Source organism: Cryptotermes secundus, unplaced genomic scaffold (assembly GCF_002891405.2).
Source record: "Cryptotermes secundus unplaced genomic scaffold, Csec_1.0 scaffold962, whole genome shotgun sequence".
Classification (NCBI taxonomy): domain Eukaryota; kingdom Metazoa; phylum Arthropoda; class Insecta; order Blattodea; family Kalotermitidae; genus Cryptotermes; species Cryptotermes secundus.
This window is the reverse complement of record NW_019720723.1, coordinates 912,911-927,766: the sequence shown is the minus strand read 5'-3', so window position 1 is coordinate 927,766 and position 14,856 is coordinate 912,911. Positions and strand designations below refer to the sequence as shown.

General features: G+C 37.1%; 1 protein-coding gene across 8 annotated transcripts in view; it reads right to left on the bottom strand.

The window, feature by feature from the left end:
• Positions 1-2,087: 2,087 nt before the first annotated feature.
• The window catches only part of LOC111872481 (golgin subfamily A member 1), a 32,853-nt gene continuing 20,084 nt past the window's right edge, over positions 2,088-14,856 (bottom strand). For 6 of the 8 annotated variants that reach the window (XM_023866446.2, XM_023866500.2, XM_033754745.1 and 3 more), the window contains 4 exons: positions 13,980-14,242; positions 9,612-9,767; positions 9,190-9,465; positions 4,761-8,340 (listed from right to left, as the gene is read on the bottom strand). In XM_023866446.2, coding sequence (XP_023722214.1) covers positions 8,185-8,340; positions 9,190-9,465; positions 9,612-9,767; positions 13,980-14,242 — 851 coding nt within the window. In that variant the 3' untranslated portion in view covers positions 4,761-8,184. Of the gene's footprint in view, positions 2,587-4,760; positions 8,341-9,189; positions 9,466-9,611; positions 9,768-13,979; positions 14,243-14,856 lie in introns of those variants that run through there. The other 2 variants (XM_023866454.2, XM_023866490.2) reach the window with 2 other exon arrangements.

The following is a 14,856-nucleotide window of genomic DNA, read 5'->3' as shown; positions in this document are numbered from 1 at the left end:
CTGGCTCACAGATGGCAGTGAGATTGTGAGCCTTATGCACTGGCCACCCTTTACTCCCAGGAAGATTCCTAGTACTCAGAGGCTGAGTTGAGGACACAGTGGGGCTGGAAGGATTAAGTCAATTGAAAAATCCAAGGACCTCATCAAGAAACAAACCATTGACCTGTAGGCTTGTGGCACAGTGCCTCAACCAACTATGTTATAGCATGCCCCCACAAAAGCCAGGTGGGACTGAAATTATATGGGACATATCGGCTCCTGGTTTATGCTGACGATGTAAATCTACTGGAAGATAACATAAAGAAAAACACAGAAACTTTAGTTGGCGCTAGTAAGTTGGTTGGCCTAGAAGTAAATGTTTGCTGTCTCATCACCAGAATGCAGTGCAAAATCAGTAACATAAAGACAGCTAACAGATCCTTTGAAAATATGGCACAGTTCAAATATTTGTGAATGATACTAACAAATCAAAATTTGGTTCAGAAGAAAATTAAGAGGAGACTGAATTCAGGTAATGCTTGCTACCATTCAGTCTAGAAACAAAAATTAGAATATACAAAACTATAATTTTGCCTCTGGTTCTGTATGGGTGTAAAACTTGGTCTCTGACATTAAGGGAGGCACAAAGACTGGGGACGTTTGGGAACAGGGTGCTGAGAAGAATATTTGAACCACAGAAAGATGAAGTTACAGGAGTATGGAGAAAACTGCATAATAAAGAGCTTCATAACCTGTATTCTTAGCCAAATATAATTACAGTGATCAAGTGAAGGAGGATGAGATTGGTAAGGCATGTAGCATGAATGGAGATGTGGAAAGCACATAGGGTTTTGGTGGGGAAGCCAAGAGGAAAGAAGCCACTAGGAAAACCATGATGTAGGTGGCTGGATAATAATAAAATGGATCTTAGAGATAGGATAGGGGTGGTAAGGAGTGGACTGATCTGGCTCAGGGCAGGGACCAATGGAGGGTTCCTGTGAACATGATAATGAACCTTTGGGTTCCACAAAACATTGGGAAGTTCTTGAGTAGCTGCACAATTGGCAGCTTCTCAAAAAGGGCTTAGCTCCATGAAGTTAGTTTAGCTATTGGCATAGAAATTTTTATGTACTTGCTTTCTTAAAACTAAGTCTTTATACAGAACATATTGCCTTCACTCCTTGCAGGCTAACAGGACTGTAAGTTTCAATGGCTTGCCCAGTATTGCAGTCCTCTGCCACTGTTCACTTCCTTTATTGATTTGCCAGGCTACTCATCAGAGATACAGGCATAACTCTTTTTCCCAAGGTTGTAAATGGGTGATGGGCTGAAAGAGTAGCAATGCTGGGCTTCCCAGACGGACTAGTTTGGGAACAGGATGAGGCACTAATTTGGGATTGGGCACAACTGATGAAACCCCTCAATTGAATTCAATCATCTGCTCTTTATTCGGCACTTCCCACTATCCCATTTGCACTCACTTATGATACAGACTCGTATTAACGGGTTTCAGAACTCAAAGCTCCACTCGCCTATGTACCACTGCTGCAGAGGCCCCCATCCCCCTTCCCTTCAGCTCAGCATATGGAGGCTGGAATTCATTGGTCAGGCTATTACCTGCATCTGGTTATTCCTAATTACTAAATACTTATAATTAATTGGGAGGATGAACATGAGGTTACAACAGTCTTCATTTCTATGCCAGTTACATCAAAAGTGATACAACACTATGACACAGTTTATATAAAAATTATGAATAATTTTATAAAAGAATGAAGATCATAAAGGATATTAAATACCGAGAGTAGTATTTCTTAATCAGTAGTTGTACAATATGACTGAATGAAGCCTCAGAAGGCCTTAAACTCCTTAATATTGTCACTTGTTGGGTATATAACGCGACAAATAACTTCTTCACGCCTTATTGGATATAGCGAATTTTATTTCACATTCACTCTTACAATCACACAATTCACAGATTCACAATTACTGCTATCTGCAGTATTACAATTACTAGACTGCAAATGCTAGACTACAACTGACTGGTTGACTGCCTGGCTAACTCGTAACTGTAACTGCTGCCTTGAGAACTCTTTGCTGCTCCTTATTTAGCCCCGTTCTGGACAACACAGAAAACAGCCACGTAATAGGCACCACTGTTGTCTGGCGCCATGTTTACAGGTGTTACTGGTAACGCTGTTGGGGTTGTTTACAGCTGCATAGCAACTGCGGCATCCCTTGGCCTCATCACCACTGGCGGGGTAACGGTAGGAGTGTTGACTTGCCTGCTACCCTAGTAACAACAGCGCTCCGATGGTGTTACGTCACTGCTGGCAGGGGGAGGGGTGTCCTGCATAGTGCAACACGTCACAATATATTCAACTTCATTTACATTTCTTGCAACTGGTCAGTTATGATGATTACCATCTGAATTTGATTTATGTAACTGGTTTCACATTCTCCTCAGGAGTCATACATGACCAGTAATATCTTGTGGAATGCAACTGAGTAGAGGCAGTTCAGTGAAACCTGAGTTCTGAACTGTGTGAGAGGGGCACAACACTGCCTGCTAGTGACTAAGTCATAGCTCATATCCTGCTGAATAACCTGTAACAAGAATGACACACATGAGATAAATATGTCCAAATTCTATGTCATGTGTGCTATCAATCTCACCATCTTCACAACTAACACCAGAAACTAAAATTTCAACTTTGAGGTCAACTGTGATAAATGATTAAAAGTTAAGCTACTTTAGATCAGCAGCAACCTCAAGAAGAAATGAGATGGGCAGACTTTCCAAAATATGAAATGCTGCTATCAGAAGTATCATGTTTCAGTTTTGTTCACTTTCAATAAAAATTGGGAAAATAGTTCTCTGCAAATCCTTTTCCTTCTTCTTGTTTCTACAATAGCTACACCATCACATTTTTTAAATTCCTATTTTCTCTTGCATTTTATGATCTTTATCTTGAAACAACAAGGTGACTGATGGTTGGAGACAGAAAAGTTACTTTGTTTTAGTATGGTGAACTTCTGAAAGACATGTGGGGAAAAGCTGCTACAAATAAAAATGCCACCGTTGACTTCAAGGAAGTTAGAATTTTGGAGTATGGATTCTCCCTGACAACAAACTACACTGAAGAATTCTCACCATACAAAATATCTGAATTAAGCAGACAAGCTATAAAGAATAAAGTTACTTTACTGACATCTTTGGAAAACATGGAGATAGCACGGAGAATATTAGGTGTGGTAACAGAGAAGAAAATTAGCAAAAGTGAGGAAAACAAGAACAAGTAGAAATTATAGATATCAAAAGCTCTGAATCCAGCTGTTCTTATACCAGTGGCAGGAAGGAAAATGAATTCTTTGAATATGATGAAAGTTATTACCAAACCTTCAAAGAGGTCTAATTAAATTGTCCAGAATGTAACCAGTGGTTGTAAAAAGAATTTGATGTATCTGCCACACTGCAGTCTTTATATGTGAACTTTGAAATACAAAGTACAAAAAAAGACTTAAAAAATAGAGATTTCTATGAATAGCCTCCTTCCAACTGGCAAGACATCACTACCACATAAAGGATTGGGGAGATGGCTAAGTTTATCTTTTATGATTTATTTTAAATTTATACAGCTTTTCTTTTTAGGTTTGTACTCAATATTACCTACCTACAGACTCGGGATAAATACTTAATGCTGTTTCAGTGTATATTTCTTCTGTAACCTCATTTCTTGAAATTTTAGCAGCTTTTAAGAAGCTATGCACATCTTTCCAAGAATTGGTACACAAACCAATCAACTTTCATCAAAGTACTTGGCATGTTCAGTTTAATGTGTATCATTTTCTTGCCTGAAATAATTATATACCTGAAATGTCTTCAGTATGCAGTGCCATATAACCTACATTCATAAACACACTGCAAGTAAAATAAAAGAAGCTTTGTACTTCTTCTTCACACATACCATTTTCATAATTCATAAATATTAAACTTTAACAAATAAATTTTTAAGCATGGAATTCAATATAATTTAATGAAGTTTGAATACATACAAGATAAAATTATATTTTCCAGTTCTTACAATCCTATTCTCTTAGAGACTTACTGGATGGAATTCTTGACGTGGCGAAGCAGTTACAATCTCTTCATGTAACTATATACAGAACCATGAAAGCAAACTTTTTAGTCACAGAAACATGTGTAATATAGTGAAATACCAAACTCATATTCTGTCAAGTTAACTTCTCTGAAACAAACTGAGTTTCTGAATAACTAATACTGTGGTACCAGAACCCAAAGGTTCAATATCATTAATACCAAAGCCTGCCATTGGTCATGATCCAGAGCCAGTTACTATCCATCTTCACAATATACTTCTGTAACATATGTTTTAATGTTATCCTCCTATCTCCTTATGGTCTTCTAAGTGGTCATTTTCCATCAGGTTTCACCAACAAAATTCTGTATGTATTCATTGTCTCCTTCAACATAGCCATATACCTAACACATCAAGGCCACTTAGATTTCCTTACTGAAATACTATGAGACATGTACAAATCCTGATATCCTAAAATGTCCATTTACTTCATAATCCTTAGGTGCACATATTCTCCTCAGTACTACATTTTGAAACACTTGTAATTTATGCTGTTTCCTCAGAGTAAGAGACTATGTTTCACATCATACAAAACAAACAGCAAAATGAAATTTCTTAATAATTATTGGCAAGAAAATTAAATCAGTCTTTTCCAAGTAAATAATTATGGTGAAAACAGCAAGTGTAAAAACTGAAATGATTCATTTTGAACATTATTATTAAATACATTTCTTCACACTGAAATTAGATTCAGGTTGAAATGGGAAAGAGTACATACTCGTACATCTGAGTATTTAACTATAATGAGTAGTAATTTTGTAGAAATCTTGATAGTGTCACATGTATGATTGATTGTATGTGACTATAGATGGGGTTTGAATTGGTGAATGGATTTACTGACCACTTACAGGACGCAGTGCAAGGGCCGAGAAGGCCCACCCCTTATGCATTCATTCATTCATTCATTCATTCATTCATAGTGACCACTTACTCACATGACTTCGAACTACAAGCACTTACAACACTAATCACTGATCTACACACTTTACAAATCACTACACACATGCTAAGTCTTCTCAGTCTGCTTTCACTAGTCGCTTCCTAGTAATGCTTCTTAACAGTGGAGATTCTTCAGCTTCTATGGTCATGCTGTTGCCCATTGGTTAACACTCCACAACTGAAATGTCAAGTTAATTACAACTCCATCTCTTCTTAGCCTCCCTTGCAGAACTTGCAGAACTCAACTGAACTCATTGCTCAAGCTACCTTGGTTATAATTTCTTGGCATGGACCACATAGAAAACACTGTTCTTCTATTGTTGCATTTATGTTTGTTGCCACAGGAATGTGTTTACCAAGCAGTTGCCTAGGAAATGTTGCTGTTTATCCATCTATCTCACAGTCGTTGCATAGCTACTGCTGTACGCACTACAATATAAATTCAAAATTTGTGTATTGAGCAATTCTGAACCAATCTGTTAAAAAATCTGTATATAAATAACATGAGTTAGTCAAATTCTGCAAAAATTACTTCATACAACTATGATTATACATCAAATTCTCCAACACTGTGAGAAATCCCACAAAGTGCTATAATCATAAAATACTTCAATATTTCATTAAATTAATAAATAAGCAACATACTGCATTTCTGTACCTGAACATATGAACTTGGAGAATATTTTTAAAATAGGTGCACTAGAATTATGGCTTCAGCTACACATATCTCTTCAGGCTTAATCAGCAAGCTTTTTAAAGTTCTCACAATCTGTAATTTATGTTTTTAAAATTATGTAATAATGTTTGCATATAGATTAACCTGACAGTACAAGAAAATCCTTTACTAAGCAGAAGATATAAACACTATACATAGTGACATAATATGACTATTTTAAATACTGTTACAAAATCACACGGGAATTACATGTTTCCACTCACGCATGCTTACGCATGGTGAATCTCCAATTTATTGAATCTACATTTAGTGAAACTTCATACTTATTGGCTATATGTTGTGGTCCCAGATGAAGTCCAACATAAACATGTATTATTTCTGTTTATCAGTGAATATCAATTGGTAAATAACCTGCATTTAGTGTAAGAAGTTTTGTTACATTCTAAAACTCATACCTCAATTTAGTGTAATTATGATATGAAATAACAATCAACATTCATGTTTTATCCCTGCCAAATAGTTACCGCACAATCATAAGCTCTGGCAAATGACCTCACATAACTGTGCCTTTTCATTGCAGCACTGCAGCTGTGACTCTCAAATGAGGTTCTTCCAATGATGAATTAATCTGATATTACTGATTATGTAATTGTACTTACTTGTGTACAATTTTTTCAGCTACTTATGAAAAGAAATAATTTATCATATTTTTATATAGTAACTCTTATAAGCTGAACAGTTCCTTGACATAATTTTGCAACAAGCCCCATTTCAAGAAAGCCTTGGTTTAGTGTGAGGGAAGTCATTCTCCCACACTTTCACTGAACAACGGTCTCACTATACTCCAGGATGCAGAGAGATAATACCAGTGGTTTCAGAACAAAGCTGGTTGAATTTCCAAATTTCTAATGATGGTATTAATTCAAACAACATAATGGATATTTTGACAAAACTATGGAACTGTCAGGACTGCATTATGGGGGTCTGTGTACTACAGGTACTGATGTTACACCTCAAAATAATAAACACTGTTCCTGTTAGCCTTCAAATGGATGTCGTACATAAATATAAGACAGAGCTGGTTTGTTTCAGAGACTGATAGACATAGCAAGGTTAAGTTTTACATGGGTAGTTCAAAACAAATTCTTTTCAAAGTGCCACTATAGTAATTAGGACTTAAAATTTATGAAAATAATTTCCAAATATAAAGGAAAAGTTAAAAAGTTTCAACATTATTTAAAACAGTTACTCATACGAACTAGGACATGCCATAGATCAGCAATTAGTTATCAGCTTCACACTGCAGTAGCCTGGTTGAATCCAAGGTCAGGTCCTGCAAGATTTGTGGTGGACAAAGAGGCATGTTTTCTCTGAGTACTTTGGTTCCCCTGAAAATTCTCATTCAAACAAATGCTCCACATTCATTAATCATCCTGTCATTAATGCTATATGGTATTGACACTGACAGCATCATTAAACAACGAGCTTAAAAACTCATAAATTATGCTGCAATTAATGTACATAGAGAACTAGTTTCACTACCATAGTTTTGCCAGTAAATGCTATTTTATTTAACAAACCAAGTGTTTGAAAACTTATTTATGATCAGGAAGACTTGATTTATCTATTTTGCCAAATGTTACTGGGAAACAATATAAAATAATAATTCAATTTTATTACATCAATTATGAATTCATATTAAGGTGATAAAACTGCTTGAGGCGCTGTCTAATATTTCATTTTGGTGTTGTCTCATAGTGCCGAATGGCTATGATTTGTCGATATGAACCAATCCATAAGCCCTTCTGTAGAACACATGACTGCCTGTAATTCAATCGTGAATATGCAGCATTAATTAAAATATTACAATGATGAAAAGATTAAACACAACTTTCTCTTATTGTGTTCAGAAGTACCTATATACAGTATTTCATCAAAGAGAAAATTCATATCTATAATGCTTTTAAACAAATCTGCCTTCAGTTTCAAATAAAGAAAAGTTATCTCAAAATTGCTATGTTTTATATGCAAAATAATTTTTGTCCTTAGTGGTCCACTATACCTGCATCTTCAATATAATCTGACTACAAAGATGACACAGAACATTTGTTTCATATAAGTTACTGTGGTGTGAAAGAAGAATCTGCAATGTCAACATACCGACACCACCAAGTTGTGTTCTTGCAACATTACCACGGCACACCAGCTGCTAAAGTTTCTGTTGTCCTTAATAGCATTTTTATACTAGAAACAGATGTCTCTGTAACAGCAATTTCTTTGTACCGCATGCTTCAAAAGATGACACACATGGAAAAGGGTACTGTTATTAAATAATAAGTTTAATTAGCAGTATGAAACAAACTTGTTACACTGCCATCTGCTGCAGAAGTTCATTACCTAGAACACAAGGTATAAGGGAATGGAGTGTTATCAGCTGGGAGGGATGGTTTTTGCTGTCTGGCCAAATCCCAAGCTTGGCCGAGTTCCAAACCAAGACATCTTCCATTCCAATGTCTCTCGCAGCAGACGCTCTTCTTCTGGTGAGAATCTCAGCAGTGTGGCAACAGCTCTTGTTAAATGCTGTGCCTAAATATAAAAAAAAAAATTGATGTATATTTGTTGCTTTCTTACTCAATGAGAATATCCTAATTAAAGTATTTAAGATAAAGTAATAAGAAGAGAAAATGAGGGTCCTAGGGCAAACAAATGGAAACTTTTTTTAAAGAAGTTTAAAGAAACTTATAAGCCTTCATTCCAAGAATAGGACTAAAATTCAGTCTTAGAAGTTATACTACCAATTAGTGCCTGCTTAAAAACTTTTCTCATGATCACTGAACAGTATGCATAAACAATTCCTAAACTTTCTGTTTTGAAAATCATAGTGCATGGCATAACTGAGGATTTCTTTTACTGTCTGAAAATATTAACTTAAACTGATGTATTTCAAACATTACAATTGGATATCATCTTAAGACCATGCCATAGCTCAGATGGTTAGTTACCAGCTTCCCATCATGGTGGCAAGCATTTAATCATAGATCAGGTGATGTTTTCTTTTGCGTACTTTCATTTGCCTTGCCAACTGTTATGTCACCAAATGCTCCACATTTATTAATCATCCAGTAAGCAATGCTATATAGTCTCAATATTAACGACATCTTTAGATAACCAACTTAAAACAGAAAACACATTATTTTGCATCTGATTAGTGGTTTCATTCTCTTCAAATTCTCCTATGCCTTAGCACATATATATCGGTTGCACCCTGTCATGTTTAGCCAATTTCATCATGTGAATAATGGCAATCCCAGACCAATTTAGAGTTGATCTGATAATTGGCAAGTGCTATGATCACAGCTCGACTGGATGTTCATATTTTTACAGCCTTTGTTTATCAGGTATATTCATAACAACACTGCATATGACAAACTCTACCTCATATTCCCTACTTGTAAGAAACTTGATAAGAACATGCTTCAGGTACTTGAAGTTGACATCATCATCCTCAGTTGTCATTCGGTGATTGGTAACAGGCTGCTGGTGCTGCTTCTGCTGGAGATGTCTACTAGAGCTTGGAGTGAGTACTGCCGCTGGAATGAAAGAGTCAGATTCTGTGGTTCCTGTGCCATGCACACTCTGAGTGGGTAGCCTCAACTCGTGCTGTAGCGTCTTCTTCATGTCACTCAGTCTCTGTTGCAAAACACGGATATTCTGTAAAGCATCAACGTATATCCATGTAGGGATAAATCTATAAGGCTATAAATATGATCAAATAGGTGCAAAATGACAAAGCACTGAAACACATAACAGACTTCTTGTCAACATAATTATCAACAGAAGTTAAATGAAGCAGTTACCTTATTCTTTTCAATAAGCTGTTCTTCTAATTCACTTATGTTATTTCTCAATTCCTGCTCCAAGTTGGCTGCAGCTTGTTTGTCGTGTTCCACCATTTCTGTGTCTTGTACTCGTTTTGACAATTCTTCAGAATCAATTTTCATTTTCTCAATAGCCTATAAATAAAATAACGGAAAAATATAACGTATCCTTTTTATTTTTTGAATGGAAAGTCTGTACTCAATACTTTCACAGTTCCACCTTTCAGAAAAATGGACTTGTGGTTGCTAGATTTAATTTATACTTTATGACGTCACATGAGATGATGTGGTTATAGGGACAGTGACCTCCCACGTTGAAGATTTTGGGTTTGAGACTGACCAATTCCAGTGAAAATTATTTGTATGCCTTTGTCATTCCTTTTTGAATGTGGGCTACACTAGGATTGTTCATGGTTCAGAGTCAATTGAAACAACACTGCAATGAGGCCAACTCTAACAAAGTGTTGCAAGTCCACCAAATCTCACATACACACATGCAACACCACAAAGATCTACGCGTTCACTGCAAACTGGTGTCTGTCTTGTTGCTCACACATGAGAATATAGTGCCTTATGCTAGGGCAACATGGTGCCAGAAATAGTCACACTGTGTTTCTATACAAATACATCAAAACAATGGTTTCGTTCACCATTCTTGTTTCATGCCCCTTTCATTATCATGTCATTTTGGGAACAATGCAATGATACGTAGAAAGTGTAGTGTCATAACAGCTCATCCTAGGTAAACAAATTCCAATACCTGGGACTGGAAACACGTGATCTGCAACAATTTTTTCTTCTTTGCATTCTTTCACATTCTACCAAATAACTGAGGTTTCCTGTAACTCTGCATGTATGGGTCACTCTGAATACATACCAATCATACACAACCTTGTATATATACATACATATAATTAAAATTAGTACATACAATGTCTTTGTGTAGCTGGGATAGCATAGTCTGTATAGTGATTGGCTACAGGCTGGACACCAGGGGGTTAGAGTTCAAGTCCTGGTAGAATCAAGAATTTTCTCTTCTCCACATTGTCCAGACTGGTTCTGGAGCCCACCCAGCCTCCTATCAAATGGATACCAGAGGCTTTTTCCCCAGGGATAAAGCGGCCATGGTGTGAAGCTGACCACTCACATCCAACTAATGTCAAGGTCAAGAAAATGTGGATCTATACATTCACTCCTGCATATGCCTTCATGGCATACTGCTTAATTACTTAAGTACAGGGACAACTTTTACATACAATGTCTTTATTACTATTGGCTGCATGTTGCAGACTGAAAGTGCAATATCGGGCTATAGTACATGTATTTTAATGAAACTACTGTTGATTACTTGCATTGTTAATATTCGTGAATATACTGGTACACTGTGTAATTAACTTAAATTTATAAGCTTATGCATAAAATTATATCAGTTTGTACAAGTCAGTTCACATGTGAGGATATTTGTTCTGTAGCATATTTCCCTGTGTCTCATACTCCATGCAGTAACTCACACCATTTGCTGTTGTGAATATTTGGTGGCCATTATGTTGGTAAAATTCTTTTATATGCACTGATGTTTCAGTTTTCTTTGTTTTACTACTGTAGCTCAGACTGTGTCTTTATTTTTCATTCATGTTTCATTTGGTACTTGTGCTGTTAATTTCGTGGTCTGAAACATATTCATTTGTAATTCTAATATTCTATAAACCATGCCTTGCTGTATATTAACCATCTGAGATATGTATGAATGCTTACGAGGCCCTATAATGATGTTTAAGATCAAAAACATGTAACTAGTAGTTATAAGACACTATATAATTAATGATAACTGTATACAAGGATGACCACCTCTGTGGTTTAGTGGTGAGTTCATGGCTACAGTTCCAGATGTCCTGCGTTCGATTCCCGGTGCTACCAGATTTTCTGAGAAGTAGTGGGTCTGGAACTTGGTCCACACAGCCTTGTGAGGATAACTAAGGAATTACTTGAATGGAAAACTAGTGGCTCCAGTCTAGAAAACCGAAATTGAATGAATGAATGTATAAGGGGTGGGCCTTCTTGGCCCTTGCACCGCGACCTACAGTGATCTATTGTGCCTCCCCTTCTAATTATCCCCTCAACAATCCTGCACTTCGAATGAAGCGCAGGATCTTGTACATGGGGATGTCAAAATAGTCACTTGGTTCTATAAAATATTGACCCAAGTGGCACAATCTCAAACAAGCTAAGGCCTCACATTCACACAGGATATGTGTGGCTGTTTCGTTTTCTTCTTGACACCTCTCACAAGCTGGAATGTTACTTAGTCCCAATTTGAAGACGTGTCCTTCGAGGTGACAGTGTCCTGTAAGTAGTCCTACCACCCATCCTAGCTGGTTCTTGTTTAACTTCAACAGTTCCTTCGCTCATTTAGTAGAGGGTCCTCGTATGAGTCCCTTTGCTTGCCTAAGTCCAGTTAAGGATCCCCAGTATTTAAAAACCGAAATTAATGGCCGTGGGGATCCGTTACGCTGACCATATGACACCCTCTATCCTCTAAAGTTGGCACTTACATCGCCGACAAGCAGTGGGCGCTCGGTTCGTATAGTTCGCTTGCAGACTACAGGCCACGGTGTTTATTTTTTGTTTGTATACAAGGATATGTGTGACAGTGCATGTATGTCCTCTGTATATATAAACAGTGCAAAACACTGCACTTATTTTCTCATGTAAGACTCNAAGCACTACGCCATGAAGGTGTTACACCCGCCCCACACGCTGTACTTCCACGCGGTGTATGCCTAAATTCAGCGGAATGAGTCTTATATCCCAGGGGTACACGGGTGTTGGCTCGCTTACGTCGTTTTTTTGGATGCGGGCTCGATCGGTTAACCCCCTAGCACAGGTTCCACAGGAACACCCTCACTACCTGGCTTCTACTCCCTCACTCCCTGGCTCCCCGGCTTCTACTCACTAACTAACTCCTTACCCCCGCTGCTGCTTCCAGAAACCACGTTCTTAGCCATCTCGAACTTTCCACTGGGAGGTTTTCATGACCAAATACACGGACCCCTTCCGGTCTGCACACCTTCTCGAGCGTTCTCGAAGCTTCGATCCACAGGTCCTCCACCCCCACAGGCACCTACTCCCCCTTGAATGCAATGGACTCACCAACCTCCCCTCTGTCCCTCGCAACAAAAGGCCAGTTCAGAGGACCATGATCCCTCCGGGGCATCTCATTTCTACAGCTAAACTTAACCGTTACTTACAAACAAATAAGACTTTCCGTGAAGGATGCGTACGGTTACAGTAATGAATCAACTGTTACTTCATAGACCATTGCTGGTTGCTGAATACCAATCAACAGTGAAATCCTTTGGACCAGTAAAGCAAGTCTGTGTTTGGGCCTCCAGGCATGTACTGTTATTCTGCTGAAGATACTGCTTATGTATACTTTATTGAAGGAGACTGTCTCCATAAATTACTGAAAATTAATCTAAATCATTACAGACGTTTTAAAAAAAATGGCAACTTTGTATTTGGTAACTCATCTGAAGGGCCCCTATTGTTATAGTCAGAATGTTCATACATGCAGGGCACTGACCTATGACAAACTCCTAATTATCGAATATGAATAAAATCTACCTACTCATTCTGTGTAATGCATACAGGTAGACTGCATACAAAAAAACCACTCTTTTATAATTTTGGATAGGGGGGCACTCAAAATGCATACATATGCCAAAATTTTGGGATCTACTTTTTAACCATCACACTACTTTCTCATAACACTTTGTATGTGAGAAAGTTAAAGGCTGTGTAAGAGTGAGATTCACCAGTGTCATCATGCAAGTTCCAATTACCACAGCGATAAACTGTCAAGCACTAACATGCTGCATGAATGTAAGTTATGTAGTAGATCATAAATCAGCATGTAGTCTTTTGTTTCACTGGAGCATGTCTATTCTGTGAATAGTGATAGTATTTTGATACACACATGGGAAATATAATATACTTATATAAGAGAGACTGTTTAAATTTGACAATTTGTGCTTCTTATTTGTAGGAGATGGCATTAAGTGTACACCTTGATACATCATTTGATTACATGTACTATTGGAAAGGAATATAAGAGAAAATAGTGGAAATTAGTAGTATGAAAGCTTATATAACAAATGATGGGGCATCCCGTTGGATTCTCAACAGAATTACAATAGTGTGTGTATGTGTTGATTAAACGAATACAATATTATGATCAAACATCATGTTCAATAAATATTCTCTGGTTTACTCAGATTTTATCTACACATTAAGTACTCATATAATGAAAGATAAACAGAATAAACAAATACTTTGATGGGACTATACCATATCTTTGTCTGCTAGTATCTTCTCCATTACTATAATTTTATTATGGAGTTCAACAGCTTCTTGTTCCTGTTCACGGAGCTCTTGTTTTGCCAGTTCCACTTGCTGGTTCACTTGAGCATTGCGCAATAATGTTACATCTTTCTCTCCTCGCTCCCGGTTCAGCGAGATGCTGAGGTTAGCACTACGAGTTTGTTCTGCTTCTAGAGCATCCCTCAACTGAGCCAGTTCTAAATGAAGAGCAGTATTGCTGGATTTCTCATCTGAAAACAACAAAAGTTCAAACACTGTTTACTACTTAAATAGGATTCATTTTTCTGATATATAATTTGTATAAAATTAAGATGGAAGTTACTGTTCAATTATATCTTGTTTACTGTATGTGTTAACTACAAGTTGCTAAAACCCCAACATGCTTCAGTCTCACAAGACCATCACTGGGGCTGTTTACCTCATAAAGATGAAAAATTTACAAATCATACACATGAAAATAAATGATAACATTGACTGGGAGTCCCAGGTATTCTAATCATTTAGTTCTACCCCCTTGATAGTGGTCTTGTAACAGTGGAACATGTTGGGGTTTTAGCAACACATAGTCAATATAAAAAATAAAAAGATATACTTAGACGGTAACGTGCATTTTAATTTGATAATATACTAGTGTCCTACACCAAAGGCATTAAGTCTAAAACTCATCTGGGTCTAAAGTGGATCTGCATGCTTGCCAACTTCCACCATCATCTCTGGTACTGTTAAAATTTTGTGAATGGAACAAGCCTCAGATCCCCATGGTAGTTTGGGGGCAACGTTATTGTAAGCATAATAATACAATTTATATCTTGTATCAGAATATAAATATAAATTCATACATCTA